Source organism: Leptinotarsa decemlineata, unplaced genomic scaffold (assembly GCF_025532065.1).
Source record: "Leptinotarsa decemlineata unplaced genomic scaffold, Ldec_3_MD MMD2_tig00026330_RagTag_RagTag, whole genome shotgun sequence".
Taxonomy (NCBI): domain Eukaryota; kingdom Metazoa; phylum Arthropoda; class Insecta; order Coleoptera; family Chrysomelidae; genus Leptinotarsa; species Leptinotarsa decemlineata.
Window position 1 is genome coordinate 2,603,299 of NW_027412690.1, and position 16,314 is coordinate 2,619,612.

General features: G+C 34.1%; 1 protein-coding gene across 1 annotated transcript in view; it reads right to left on the reverse strand.

Annotated features, from left to right (window-relative positions):
* Positions 1-4,104: 4,104 nt before the first annotated feature.
* Ance-3 (angiotensin-converting enzyme Ance-3) overlaps positions 4,105-16,314 on the reverse strand; it is a 162,866-nt gene continuing 150,656 nt past the window's right edge. Inside the window, exons 10-11 of the mRNA XM_074182997.1 lie at positions 7,747-7,889; positions 4,105-4,869 (exon numbers count right to left, since the gene is read on the reverse strand). Coding sequence (XP_074039098.1) covers positions 4,697-4,869; positions 7,747-7,889 — 316 coding nt within the window. The 3' untranslated portion in view covers positions 4,105-4,696. The remainder of the gene's footprint in view (positions 4,870-7,746; positions 7,890-16,314) is intronic.

Genomic DNA, 16,314 nt, shown 5'->3' on the forward strand with positions numbered 1-16,314 from the left:
TGAACTTAATTAATTGAGAAGCTCAGAAAATAGCATGCAAATAAATAAGTGTATGTTTTTTAAATAGAATACTTGTATTTATAAAAAAAAATAATTTAAAAAAATGCCTAAAAAAAATTTAATTTTTTATAATCAATTTATTATTTGATGAAGAACAGAGAAATGTTGATGATTTTTACCACTTTTATTTGTAACTGCAGTTACTTATACAATATATAAGTTTGAAAATGTCCTTATAGGAAGAAACTGCTGTAACGTTAGTTACAAATAAGAGAGGTAAAAAACATAGAAAGTGTTAGAGTTACAAATAAAAGTGGTAAAAAATATAGAAAGTTCCATCCACCAATTAATTGATCAATTAATGATCATATTCATCTTCATCACGAACGAGTCTATGTGATCAGCTGTGATGGCGTCGTGGCAACAGAATTCAGAGTGGGGACGGAGTGAGAGAGTAATAGATAGAGAAAAAGTGAATAGAGAATAGAGGAATAGAAACTCGGAGAGGGAAATATAGGTATCACACAGCTGCACGCATTAAAATTCATCGACGAGTTTTTGTTATTTCGGCATGCGAAAATCGTCAGATTATATATTTTTCGTTATCCTTGAATTATTTCCTTCAAAAATAAAAAATAAATAGCTACGCTCGAGAATGTCGAAATGACGTTATTTTTTTTACAACTTTGCTGCCCTCCCCTTTCTTTACGTCACTCTCAAATTGTCAGATTACAGGAATATACAGTTTTTAGCAGGTAATTAACTCACCATACCCTAATCTGACGCGCTCGGGAATTTCTGATGATCAATTTTTTTTTACTAATCTGATCCTTTATCCCTCACAGGCGGCCTTGTATATGGGGCTCATATTTGGTGGAGGTACTTAACCGGGTGCAAGGTATCCCCCTGTATATTAATCTGCCGCGCTTTAGTAAATACCGAAATCCCCGCTTGGGCTTTCCTATTGTGGTAAAACAGAAAATGAATAGCAATGAAAACACAGTCAAGTTATTTCAATGACTTCCTTTCTATAAAACCAATTCACACGTTTTTCTAACAATGGGCTGTTTGAACAGCATTATGTACATGTTCAATCAATTACCACAATGGTCAATTTAAGTAAAGAAGGCGGTAATGTGCTGTAACCAAATTTATTTGATTGGCTGCAGTGGGCTGATTCGACCTATCACACTATTTGTAATTCAATTGAATTTGATGAGAATTGATGGAAAATGAGACTTTGACGTAACTCCAGAGCGACTTATTATTGACAAATATACCGGGTGAAAACGGAAGTGACTGAACACACACAAAAAATCAAATCAATAATATTTGTTAGTTCTATAGAAAAATAGTTGATCAGTTTCGAAGTAGAATCGAAGTTCAAAAAATGACTGTGACGTTAATATCATTGAAACTTATCTCCTCCCTTTTTTTATTTTTTTATTCCTTATTAAATGTTTCACTTGTTGAAGGGTATTATGGAAAGAAGAAAAGAAAAAACATATCTTTCCATATACAATAACAAGGAAAACGTGAGCTCCAAATGAATTATAAATATATACAAAACAATTTGCAAACTGAACAAGAAACAAAGAATACATGGAGAGGCATAAAATCATCGATGAAATTCTCCAAAGAGTAGTACTTTTTTCAATCAAGAAGGTTTTCAATCTTGATTTAGAAAGATACCTATCAGGAGCTGCTTTTATATTTTCATCTAATTTTTTTAAATTTTCGGTACGCGATAAAGATTGCTTTTCTGGTAGAGGGATATTCGATGTGGTCTAGGTACTAGCAAATTTCTATAGCGAGTTGTATAATCATAATATGCTGAATCGATAACAAACTCGATCTGTTTTTATAAACAAAAATACATAATCCATAAATAAATATCCCAATAACCGTAAGAAGTTTCAGGTTTTTGAAAGAGCTCCTACTTGCTCCCATCTCCATCCAAGTTTAGCAATTATTCGAACTGCCGACATTTGTAGTATGGAAAGCATTTGAAGCCACGTTCCAAAATGTATGCGAGTTTGGTAAAGCAGAAATAAGTACATGAATGAATACAACAATCAGTATTACTCAATCAGAAATTTCTTCATGAAAAATCCAAATATGAGTCTTTGTTTCGTGATATGAAATGCTTCTTAATTTCAGAACCAACTTTCAAATCGATTTCAAAAACAAGTTGGCAATGTCACACCCATAGTCAAAACAACAAGAATACAGAAAAAAAAGAGGAAAATCGAAATAAGAAAGAAGTTTCACGGTGTTGCCAAGTTCATATCAAATATTAGTGACGTCACGACGATCGTTTTTACCCGAATTTGAAAAAATTACTGACGAAAAAATTGTAAAAATTATGTAACGAGGTCATATAATACTTATGTAGTTTTCACCTATGCAGTGATAGATGAGTTTATAGATATATGAAGTAATTACTTTTCTTAATTTCACCTGAATGGTTAATGCTTCCTAAAAATTTTTTGTGGGTAACGTTTCGAAGACTAATTGAAAATCAAAAACTCAGACAACTGAAACTACCGTCACCACTATACTCTAGGAGTACATCGAAATTCATAAACAATTATTCAATCTACAATAAAGTTAGTTTTTCATCGTCGCAAAACTCTAATTCCCTTTACAAAAACGTCTTTTGTTTCGTAGAATTATTAGTAATGTGAACAAGACCTTTTCTCAGAGTTTTTCATTTTCTCCTAGTCTCCTTTCAACTCAACACCAGCGATGCTCCCATCTCGGGAACCCGTCCAAATAGTACTCAGCGTTTTTCTCTGCAAAATAGTTGTTCACGAAGATGACTGCCTCTTCATTTGACGAAAATCTCTGTCCTCCGAGCGTAATTTTCAGATGAGGAAACGAAGAGAAGTCGCCTGGGGCTAGATCTGGTGAATAGAGTGGATTGTCGAGCAATTCAAACCGTATTTCGTGGATTTTCGCTATGGCAACCGCTGAGGTGTGAGACGCTGCGTTGTCTTGATGAAACAGGATTTTTTTTTCAGCAAATGTGGACTTTTTTCTGCAAGTTCTGCCTTCAACTTCCCAAGTAATAATGCTCTTTTGATGGTTTTTTTGAAGAAAATCGAATAAAATAACTCCATTACTATTCAAAAAACAGTCGTCATCACTTTCTCAGCCGAAAATACAGTTCTTATTTTTTGGAGCCTATTTGCCTCTTTGTAGTTCACTGTTTGGACTGTATTACTGTTTCGGGCATATAATGGTGTATCCAAGTTTCATCTATAGTAAATATTCGCCGCCAAAACTCGGATTTATTGCACTAAAACTACACAGCGTTCGAAATGTTCATTCGAACACGTTTTCGGTCTAATTTGAGCAAACGCGGCATCCAACATGCGGATAGCTTTCTCATACCTAAATGTTTTATTTGATATGTGACAAACACGTTCTTTTGACATGTTCACAGACTCTGCTATCTCTCTCATTTTAATTCGGCGGTCGTCTAGCACCATTTGGTGAACTTTGGAGATGTTTTCGTCGGTAGTTGCAGTTTTTGGACGTCCCGACCGTTCATCGTCTCCCAAGCTCTTACGGCCACGTCTAAATTCAGCTGCCCAAAATTTCACTGTGTTAAATGATGATACAGAGTATCCATACACAGAATCCAATTCATCTTCGATTTGCGTAGGCATATTGCCTCTTAAACATCACCGAATGCGAGTTAATGTGAACGAAAATTTGAAAATATTTGGAAAAAAATTATTTGAATATCTACTATTAGTTTCGAAAAGTATGAGTATTGAATTTCGTTGACGTTATTTCTCGAGAAATTTTGATAAATAATTTTGACATTATTGTTTGTTCTCTCCTCCCAGCTACCATTTACGATTTCCATCCCCAATGTAGGAATTCTGCAAAAAAACCGGAATCTTTCCAAATGAGTTCAAACAAACTATCTCTAAGATTGAAAGTACACGAATATTATTTTTAGTTGATTTTATGTGAATCTTGTTTACTACTGACCAGCAGCCTTTTTTCAGGTCAAATTTCGTAAGATTTTGAAAGGCAATTATTCCATGGCTTAGCGTGAAATTTCAATTTATCAGTTAATGAAAAACTATCTGTATGTACTATTTTTATTACATTTCGTCTCGATTACAACTAAATTCATCCTTTTGAACATTATCCTCAAAATATCACATCTATAATACAGGGTTTGACCTGAAAGATTTCAACTGGCTCCTGAATATTGTCAGTCGCAAAAATGTATTATTCTAATTGTAACTTTTTGTGACAGTTCTTGAAAGCACGCTAAAAAGTAATTTTAAATGAATAGGCAACATCCAAAAAACACAAAAATTTTGTGTTTATCATATGAACTGAATAAATTGATTAGAGTGATTGACAATCATAGACATGAAGTCCATGACACCGACAAACGTTTTGGTGTAAATTTCGAACTTGAAACAAAAATGTAAATTTTTATCAATTTTGAATTATCCAAAAATATTGTTTTTTTGTGAACAGTAAACACTTCTGAACATTATAAAACAGTTTGTCAAAATCAGTCATTTTGCCTATTCACTAAAACTCCTCAAAAACTATTCTCCTTGCGATTATACAAAACAGAGCCAGTTGGAATTCATTATTTGAACGTAACTATACAAAGCATATGACTTTCTTAATTTCTAACTATGATACATTTTTGACGAGTTCAAAATGTGAATCTGCTATACATATACAAAGGAAAAATCAATAAAATAGAAAGAACACGAATTGGGGTTGTTGCCTTGGATCCACTGTAGAAACCACCATACACCTGTAGTCCCGCTGTTTCTATACTTTGTTTGCAGTAGTCACCATCATATAACCAACCAACATATTCACCTGTATGAAAAAAAAAATGTTATTCAAATGGTTTCAGATTGGAATCATTATTACATTATCTTGGACAACGTGAAGTTGAAAATAACTGATGAGTACACAAGAAGAACTCAACTTTTTTATGGTATATAGACGTGGAGAAAATTTTTAAAACCCAATTTCATGTTTTTTGAGGTGTTTTCTCTGAATATAATTTCATTTTGCCTTTTGGAGAGTTTGCAAAAAATAGCAAAATTTCGGCACCCAATGTCAGTCATAGTAAAGTTTTATTTAGAAATGGTTGCTTGTGGGACTTAGTATTCAGAATTAATATTTTTTGGTCCACTGGCAATTGGTCTTTTTCTAGCGCTAGTCCTTGTGACTAGCAACTAGTCATAGTAATATTACTATACGAGTACTATATTGCCTATATAAGAATTCTCAAACCTTTTCGGACAGTTAATGTTAATTTGAGGAAATTCCTTTTCACAACACAACAAAAAAATATTTTTTGAATGTTTCCTACACTAAATTAGTCAATTTCTACTAATTTTGGGGTGATAAAAACGAAAACGAAAATAACAATGAAAAATTTTTATTAGCTCTGGTTTTTGAGATACACAGAACTTAATCTTAAAGAGTAGTTATACTATACGTGAAAAGTGAAAGTACATAAAATAATATTGTTATGTTTCTTTTAGAATATTTTAAGTACAAAATTAATAAAAAAAACATTATTCTTAGTGTTTTGACAAATAAAAGAAGTTTGTACCACCAAATTTCAATTAAGTCCATCCGATTCATTGTAAGATCGCTGTCGTTTAACTTGTCTTTTATAAAACACTTCTGGAGCATCCCTACACATAGACCAGCAGTAGTCTGCAATCATTGCTTCATTCCAACGGCCCTGATATCTCTGTTCCATTGAGGCAATGTCTTGATGGAATCTTTCTCCATGTTCGTCACTCACAGCTCCACAGTTTTGTGGGAAGAAATTAAGATGAGAGTGAAGAAAATGAATTTTTAAGGACATGTTGCATCCAAGTTGGTGGTAAGCTTGAAGAAGCTCTTTAACCAATGCTGTGAAATTATCATCTCTTTTGTTACCTAAAAACCCATGTACAACCCCCTTAAAGGCTTCCCAGGCTCTTTTTTCATTTCCTGTTAAAATCATGTCAAAAGCAGGATCATTTACGATTTCACGGATTTGAGGCCCAATAAAGATGCCTTCCTTGACTTTAGCATCACTCAACCTGGGAAACTTTGCTCTCAAGTACTTAAAAGCTTGTCCTTCCTGGTCCATGGCCTTCACAAAGTTTTTCATTAGTCCCAACTTAATATGTAATGGGGGAAGGAGAACATCCTTAGGATCTACAAGAGGCTCGTAAACTACATTTTTCTCATTAGGGTTTAGGTCTCGTGTAAGCCAGTTCATTTTTTTATAGTGAGATTTTCTATCCCGACTGTCCCACAGACACAAAAAACAACAGTACTTGGTGAACCCTAATTGCATTCCTAGAAGTATAGCAATGACTTTCAGATCACCACAGATGTGCCACTTGTGTTGTTCATATTTGATTGATTGGAGAAGTGTTTTCATATTTATATACGTTTCCTTCATGTGAACTGCATGACCTATAGGAATAGAGGGTAGCTGATTTCCATTATGCAGAAGTACAGCTTTTAAGCTTAGTTTTGAAGAGTCTATAAACAGTCTCCATTCAGATGGAGTGTGATCCAAATTCAAGCAGTCCATCAAACCATTAACATCAGAACAAACTACGAGGTTTTCTTTTTTCTCAAAAAAAAGGAAGCAAATCTTTTTGACGCTGTCTGTACTGAGATATTTTCACATCATGTTTTAGAAGATTCCACTGTTGTAGTCTTGACCCTAACAGCTCAGCCTTTTCCTTAGACAAGCGAAGATCTCTTATAAGGTCACTCAACTCTGCTTGACTAATTCTGTGCGGATCACTAGACCTATCGCTTACCTCAAAATCAGGGTCATAGGATGTAGAAGGATGGGTTGCTCCTTCTAAACAGTCTTCATCACCTTCCTCTAAAATTTCATAATTTTGGGGTGGAGAAGGGACTGGCAAATTGTCTGAGTGTGGTACAGGCCGAAGAGCAGATGGGAGATTAGGGTATTTAACCGTTCCTCTTTTCTTCATAGATAAACCTTGCTTAATGGGAGGAGTTAAGCAGAAATAACAGTCGTCTGTATGATTGGTAGGCTCACGCCAAACCATAGGTACTGCAAAAGCCATTGCCCGTTTTTATTTTTCAGCCACTCTCGCAATATGACGGAACAAGAATTACAACATATATGAGGAGCCCATGATTTATCTTGGTCCCCAACTTTCACACCAAAATAATGTTCATAGGCTGTCTTAACGATAGGTGTCATTTTACGTTTCTGAGCCTTAAATGTTATTTCACCACATATATAGCAAAAGCTATCGACAAAATTCACACACTTTCGAGGCATTTCAGATCAGCACTTAAATTAATTTAAAAATCAACTTCACACGATAATTTCAATAGCAACCACGTGCGTACAATTGACAAACTCACATAGGTTATGTTTACTACTTAAGAACAGCTGATGAGAGGGGTGTTATGTAAACAAACATGTGTACCAACTGTTGGTGATGAAATATTTCATTTGTTGAAAACTCAATATACATATATATAATATAATGATACTATATCTTGAAAACAAGAGCTAATATATAATTTTTATGGTCACTTTCGGTTTTAACACGTGGAAATACATTAAAATCATCTAATTTCAACCCCGAAACAAAAACTTTGTTGTGTTGTGAATTGACTAATCCACTTCATTGCCAAGAGGAACTAACACTACTTCAATGTGTGAATTTATTGAAATAATAGTCATACCTGTCCTAAGATTCTCATTTCTCAACCATTCTTCAAGAGGTCTGAAATATTCTCGAAGAGCACTACCATCTAGTCGGCTTTCTCCGGTTGCTTGAAATAAAACATCTCTCCACGGTAGTGATGATCCTTTTTCCATTATTTGCCTGGAAATGAAATATGATATTCATCAAGTTCATTTGAACATTTGAAGACTGGAATTGCCATAAATTAAAAAAAAGGTCATTGTCAAAAGGAGCTAGATTGGTTAACATGAAAAACGCCAGAAGAATCCTGGCACCTTTAGCAATTTCAGTATTCATTAGTGAATTTCAGGTACCTAACTAAATATAGAACAGACTTCATGTCTGCTTTCATTATTTGGAAAATATATACGTTTCCTTATTCTTTCCGAGGATACATGAAGATACATGAATATGAATGGGGCAATTTCTATAAGGTTTTCATGTTCAGGTTAACTGATGAGTTATATATTTCATTCTAACTTTTTTCTCGTCGACGAAACTGCAGCTCCGCTGATCTTATCAAAATCTTTGGAATTCAGAGGAAATACAGTCCAATTAAGATCCACTCTCAATTGCGTCTTTCACTTCATTCATGAAAGTGAGTACTAGAAAATCCATGTCGCCTACCGACTATGAGATTTTTCACGAAAAAATAATATTCTTTATATGATATGAATTCATACTTCGCACCTACTTCCTCTGTAATACATTTATTTAGAATATGCACAATTGAGTAAACAGACAAATGAATGAAAACTCCAAATGCACGTTTCTCCAACATAAGTGAAACCATCAGGTGTTGTAATCATTTCTCGCAAACGTGAGTCATAAAACTGTTTTATTGAAAGTAGTACCACAAACTTCAAAACTTCCAGTTTCCAATGTTAACTTTGTTATTTAGCAATAGCATGAGTGGTTTTATAGTTTTTATAGTTTTATCTATTGCTAATTGCTCTATTGATATTGCTAAAAATAGCAAAGTTTGAATTTGAAAAAATTAATTTTCATCTGAGAAAATTTCAGGTCGAGTGGTAAAGATTATTTCCATGAATATTTTCATCTGGATGTATCGATATAAAAACAAAATATCACTTCTCGAATTGAATCAATTTCATTGCCTGAATAACGAACTAAACTCGTATTTTTCAACAATAGGACTTCATTGTTGAAATCTATCGTGCTTTGAAATGAGACCGCACAGCCGGCATCCAATTCACCTGACTTACTTGATATGGCTAGGTGCATCAACTGTATGTAGAGTATTATTTTTAACTTCAATGAAATTACCACTATTCAGAATGATGTTCCAATTCGAATTGTCTCATTATACCAATGGGCTTCGATTAGGATATTGAGATTTTTTAATTTCTGAATTGTTGATATTGAAAGTGCGGTTTAATTTGGAGGATTGTTGTCTTATTTTCGTGAGGTTATGTGCAATTAGTGTGGCAACAGTTAGTTAAGGTTCAGTCATTGTCATAATCATAATATCGAACCTGTAAATTTTGCTTGAAGCACTTACGCAGAGTTTGAAATAATACATATAATAATTTTTCCATCATCGGATGACTAAAATTGTATCTGCTTTCTATTATTCGTAGTAGATATTTGTCTGAATTTTTATCGAAATATGTTGAAAGATAGATTAAATAACATGGCAAATTGTCGGAAAGATAATCACATCAGCCATTTTCCAATCATATAACTGATATGGGTGAGGTCCACGCACAGTAACCTGAGATATTTCCTGAACATGTATAGAAAACGGTTTAGTATTCCGAGGAGAGCAGAAAAAACAGATCGAACACACTCGATTGTGTATGAGGTAAATACGATATCAGCAATGAAAACGTTAGTTACGTGTACTTTCACTTTTGATTCATCAGTAAATCTAAAAGGAATTGAAAACGCTCCGGATTGGAAATACCTACTCGGGATAGTTACACGTACGTGATCCGAATCATGTTCTCCGATTTCCATATTTTTATTCCACTCACAACGATCCAGTTTGCACTCACAAAGACATTTTTTTTCATCATATAACAGTTGGGCTGATATAGACGTAGGCTAACATAGAAAATGATGATAAAATTTGATTTAATTATTCTATATAGTTGCCTTCGAAGGGAGGCGATCTTGCGATTATATAATAATAATAACAATAATAATAATAAGATGGTTGTTCTGATTATTGGAGTCCTTGGTGGAATGATGTCCTCTCTACTCTCGAATCTTAAAATCATATCGGCTTGCCGTACTAAGGCAGAAATCTTAGCCGCACAGATGCAGAAGGGTGTCATTCTTGGCTCACTGCGCTTGCCCAGGGCACATGATTCTCGGACCCAATGATCACTTACCCCACGGTGTGGGGAGTGGTCATTGGTTGATAATGCTGGCGTGCCCTCCCGAATGTATCGGGGCTTCGGGGGATAGGGCCTGACCAGCGCACACTACGGTGAAAATAATAATAATAAAAATAATCACCTTACTTCTGCGGAAACACAAGGATAAGCCAATGCATGGCAAGGTTTCGGTTTTTACACCATTCTCAAGTGTTCTAGCACTAAGAACCCAAATAGAAATATTGAAGTATATACCTATATCTGAGAGTAGGTAATAAGAAATATATCTACATTCATTAATACCAACTACATAAACTTCAAACTGTGATTAATTGCGTTGTCATCTTCATAAATTCAAAAGTGGGGACCTACACAAATCTGTTTGTTCGTTACGGGTTTTATATTTTGAGTTTTTAATTGATTTATTGATTTCCATGGTTTCCGACAAGTTCATTTTCTTTCCTTTACTACATATATGTAAGATTTTGAGGTTTTCCTTACTTATTTGGTGGTTTGTTTCTTGTAGATGTACATAGAAGATTTTTTGTATACACCGATTCATATAAATTTCTTGAGGTTCATTGGCGGTAGATTCGGATACATTTCATTGAACTTTCTACATGTTCTGCTGATAATTTTGTCACACTGTCCAAAAATAATAAACAAATTCATAAGAACTTCGTTTGAATAGTTTTGTTCCATCGTTTTGAAGGTATTTGCAACTTCTGAAGTGACGAAAATGTCGATATTATTAGGAGAATGTCACAACGCTACTGTCAAATAGTAATCATGGCCTGCTTACCAAATACCGAATGGAAATACCATTCTGAAGGGACATTTTCACAAATAAATGTTCATAAGTCCGAAACTTCAGCAGCTTTCCGAATTTTCAATAATATACAGGGTGTTCCATTTAAAATAATCAAATTTCAGCAACTTTTTCAAGCAAACGAAAAAACTGTATTTTTTTACCACCCTGTATTGAAGTAACAGAGATTAGGCTGACGTGTGGGAAGTGTCCAAGTATCACCTAACTCCAAACCAAATTTCGATATCATAGTACTTCTTAACTAAAAGATATCGGCATTTTTAGTAGTCATGATTTTCGAAGAAAAAAATTGAAATTAATGTTTATTTCGAAAACGGCAACAGATAGGTATAGGGAAATATCAAGAAAAGTTGTCGGGCAATTGTTGGAGATTCCAAAAATAATATTATATACAGAGTGTTCCATTTGAAAAATCAAAGTTGCTACTGCTTTCTAATAGAAGCGGCAACACCGCATTGTCGAAAATATTTTACTTGGCTAGAGAATGTCCGAATATGCCCTCCATTAAATTTTCAAAGTGATCCGTTGTCTGGTTCACCAGAAACGTCTAATGTGCCATCCACCGTGAATCAGCCTGTATATACTCCGATATTTTTATTTAGGTCAGTAGTGCTAGAACACTTGAGAATGGTGTAAAAACCGAAACCTTGTTCGTATTAATATCAATACATTAAGTAAGTGGAAATTAGACAGAGTATTACATTCCTATATCTAATTAAAGATGAATTTCCACAAAATAAATAAGTCATCAATATCACAAAACAAGCTGACCATCATCATATCGTTAATTCAAAAATAATAAAGGTCAAAGAGTGGTATGACTCGAACTTTTTATCCTTCAACATATCGAAAACTAAGATAGTGTCCTTCGAATGTGCAGCTGCTGATATTTCTTTAAACCACCAGACTATTGAACACAGTATTTTTTCTAAATTTCTAGGACTACCGTCTAAAATTCAATGAACATGTCGAAAACTTGAATAAAGAATTGTCCTCTGGTTGGTATGCTGTGAAAATTGCTGCAAACGAACTAGAATACCCAACCGCAAAGACAGTATACAACTCCTTGATATATTCACATTTGCCATACGGTATGCCATTCTGGGAAGTGTGCAGTGGTAATGTTCTTCAAAGTGTTTTCGTCTTACAAAAGAGAGATACCTCTGTAAAATAAAATTTCGCGATTCGTGCAGATTTCACTTCAAGCAATACAACATACTCACGGTAGTGTCTATATTTATACTTGAAACAGTGTGTCCCATAAATAAACACAAACAAAATTTCATTACAAGGAGTAGATACCCCACCCGTCAAAGTAACCATCTTAAACTACCATTACTATCTTCCACTCTCGGTAAGGATTCAATTATATATAACGGCTGCAAAATGTACAATCACCTTCCAAATAATATAAAAGATATACCGTCCAACGCCAGCTTCAGAAAAGCAGTAGAGAGAGTTCTTTTCGATAGAACCTATTATAGTTTGGAAGAATATTATGTGGATAGAATAGAATGATAAGCAGACCAAAACTGTACATTTTCTATACACTTACATAGACTTTCTATACACTTTACACCTTCTATTGTTTGTTATGTTTTCAATTTCAAATAAGTGACTGATTGTTTTTATTTAATTCGATTTTATATGGTAGTGACTATTTTTAAACACTGTTACGGTCCAACATGTTTTTTTGATATCTTTAGAGCCTCAGTTATCTAGATCAACTTCACTTTATGGTCATTCAAAATTATTTTCTGCAAATTTCATATGTTTTTCGTCAGTAACATCCTCTCTGGAGCGTCCAATGTGTGCATCGTCCTCGGTGCTCCTTTCACCTCGTTTGAACTCAGCAATCCACTTCTCAATAGATGAATTTCCCGCTACAAAGTCCGAATAATATCCATCAAGCCAAGCCTTGAACATTAAAATGGGTATACTAAGAAGCTATCCCTGAAAGATGAACATATACCATCGCGGTCTTCTTTGTAGACCAATAAAAGAAGAAAAATATATGAAGAATATTGAGCGAATGAACATGAATGGATAGAAAGGTTGAGTGAATATAATATATGAAACAAAGTCGCAAAATCAAACTGAAAAACAGCTGAACCAATTTCACATTTCATTTTTCAGATTTCTCTCCGTCTGGAATAGCAAAAGATTTATGGAAAAAACTATGATTGAACAAATTGACAACATTCGTTTTGTCAGGTTATGCCAGTTATCATGGTGCGCTCAAAAACCATTGAGGTTATGACGTTTGTGATTGTGTGGGCATGAGTAATTGTTGTCATAATAGAAGCAGCGTCAGTAATATCGATCACAGAGTTATTGCGAATCAATCAATGGTTTCATAGTTTTTTGTGTTTCTCTTTAAACAACATAAAAGTGATCAAGATGCCTTTGGACTTGACAGTGACTCGTTCAAATATGCCATATCCAAACTCGTCATCACAACAACAAAATCATGGGTTGGTATTTCGATGTTTGGTTTTCAATAAAACCATAATAGTGGCGATTGGGGAAACACCAAACCACATTTATAGTATCTTTTGAAACATATCTTTAATATCCCAAATTGATGGAAACAGAATCACCAAAGTCAGACATGAGAAGGGAAATTTCAATAGATATTACATTCTCACCGTTACATTCACTGAAGAAAGACAGTAAACATTGTCCAATTCGAGTTCTTGAGGTTTCAAACGAAAAAATTAGTTTAGCACTATCGGGACAACTACCCCATATTGGATAAACAAAAGAGAGCTGATCATAAAAATTCGAAAACCCCCAATGAAAAATATTTCTTAGCATTGAACATAATGATTCCCCGTCATGAAATTACCGTAAAATCGAATTTTTACATAATGTATATTTATTTCACTCCCGTCTTGTGATCCAGTTTCAAATCCTTTCGCTCCGTAATTTGGTATCTCCTGTCAAGATCACAAATTATATTGTTCAGCAATTGAGTTCACATATAAAAAAAGAAACCTAATGAGACATGTCCTTTAGAGAGTTAATGAATTGGAAAAGTCTTTTACATACGACAGCGCAATACCAATTACCTTGCATACACATTCTCGAGTTTATCATGAGATCAACTTTGGTTTTGTTTTAGCCATAGTCAACCGATTGAATGGTTTTATTGGGCAGAGTAGGAAACTACTGGGTCGGAAAATTATATTCTCGGTAACTTTTGGTGCAAGTGTGATATTGATTCGAATTTCAACTCTGTTAATTATGTCAAAAACTTATCTCAGTCCAGTAACAGAATTGAAAATTTTAATTTTATTGACAATGTTCATTTTCCATTCCGCGTTTCCCATTCTAAATATTGAAAAATCCCAATAACCAAGAAAACCAAACTATGCCTGATATTATGAGCATACTTGTATAAATACCATTCAGTGAAATGCTAACTGATCATCGTACTACATCAATACTTTTGTAAGTGATAGATTGTATTCAATCTATCACTTCTCGTTGGCAGAAAATTATCCGAAACAACTACTTTCAAATTAATATGGAACTACACAAAAATCTCTTTCACCTATTCAGTTTATGCTTCAAACATTCGGTATGGAATTGAATCAGATGTCATTTATGTGAATACTACACAATAGAATATATGAAAGAGTTGACGATATAAAATTTCACTCACATATAACCCTATCATCCTCAATGACATACATTTTTGTATAAAGATGATGCAGAAAGCTGAAAAATATTTTTACCAGAAGCATTAGTCTTGCAATGTGTCACATGTGATTGTAAAAAAATCACTTACACTCCATTTTAGAGTGAGTGAGAAAATAGAAAATGATATCAAAAACTACACCTCACGATTTGATCTCCACAAACTTGATTTGAAAAAATATAATCACAACATGTTTCGCTAGCACAGTAGCTTTTTCAAGTGTATTTGTTTTTTAAAAATCCGAGAAAGAATTATTATTGATGTAGATGTGAGGTAATATGCTTTAGGTGATCATAATTCAACAGGTACCTTAGGTAGAGGTTCAGGTAATTTTAGAGGTATTTATGATTACCTGTAGTATATGAATATTATTGTAAGAATAATTTATAGTATTCATACAGTTGAAAGAGCATGTTGTGATTATATTTTTTCTAATTAAGTTTGTGGAGATCAAATCGAGAGGTATAGTTTTTGAAATTACTATTGATCTTCATCAAGTAACGGCCGAATCAATCAGAAAAAAAAATGAAAATAATTTCAATTTCCCTTTCTTTGAAAAAAATATTCACTCATATGTCTACATTAATGTTGTTCTTCGAAAATACTCCCACATTAGATATTATATCAGCGCCTCTTCCAATTCTCAAAACACTTCGGATAGCCCATTCAGCAATGCGATTTTTATGTCATCTACGCTTGAATAACGACGACTCTTACAGATTCTCTTTATATTGAAGGTAGAAAAAAGTCACACGGAGATATGTCTGCATCATACTTATCCCCATCGGCTGTGCCATAAGGCTCCAATCTGGGACCCCTGGTTATCCTCATTTCCATAAATGATCTCACCTCCGAGCTTTCGTGTGGCAAATTACTTTTTGCAGACGACTTGAAGATCCTTTCATCTATCACAAGTTTAGAGAGCTGCTCTTATCTCCAGTCTCAATTAGATCTGATAGATAACTGGTGTCAAATCAATGAATTAGCAATGAATGTTAATAAGTGCTGAGTTTGCTCCTTTACACGTAATGCCAATATTATTGAGTATTTTTATACTTCGCGAAGAAGAATCTGTCAAAGATCTAGGGGTGACGTTCGACAGCAGGCTGACATTTGTTGGCCACACCAATTCTGTCGCTGCATCGGTTAGGAAAAGGCTTGGTTTTGTTCTGCGCAACTTTAAATCATTCACCAATGTTACCGCCTTAACCATACTTAATACATCTCTCGTTCGCTCCAAGTTATAGTATGCTACTTTGATTTGGTATCCTCTCTATAATGGTATAAAGTTTCTTGCATTTAGAACGGATGGCATGTACTTTGCTAGAGGAACGACCACTACACTACTTCAAAGATTCCGTCTGCCTTCCTGAGAGCAACATAGAGTTTCATCAAGTATTGTTATGTTATTCAAAATTTTGCATGGTTCCATTGATGCACCCTCGTTACTAGAACAAATTAACTTTAACATACTTCAAGCTAGTACACGTAGACAAATCATTTTCAATACCCCTTTTACTAGATCCAACCTTGGAAAAGTGTATCCTATAAATTTCATGTGCGATAATAATTATAATGCCCACTGCAGTTAATGCGATATTAATTCCGATCCACTGAAGACCATATTATCCAAAATTGAACAAACCATCATCTAGCTTACTATCTTCATTTCATGTTATTTACAAATAATAA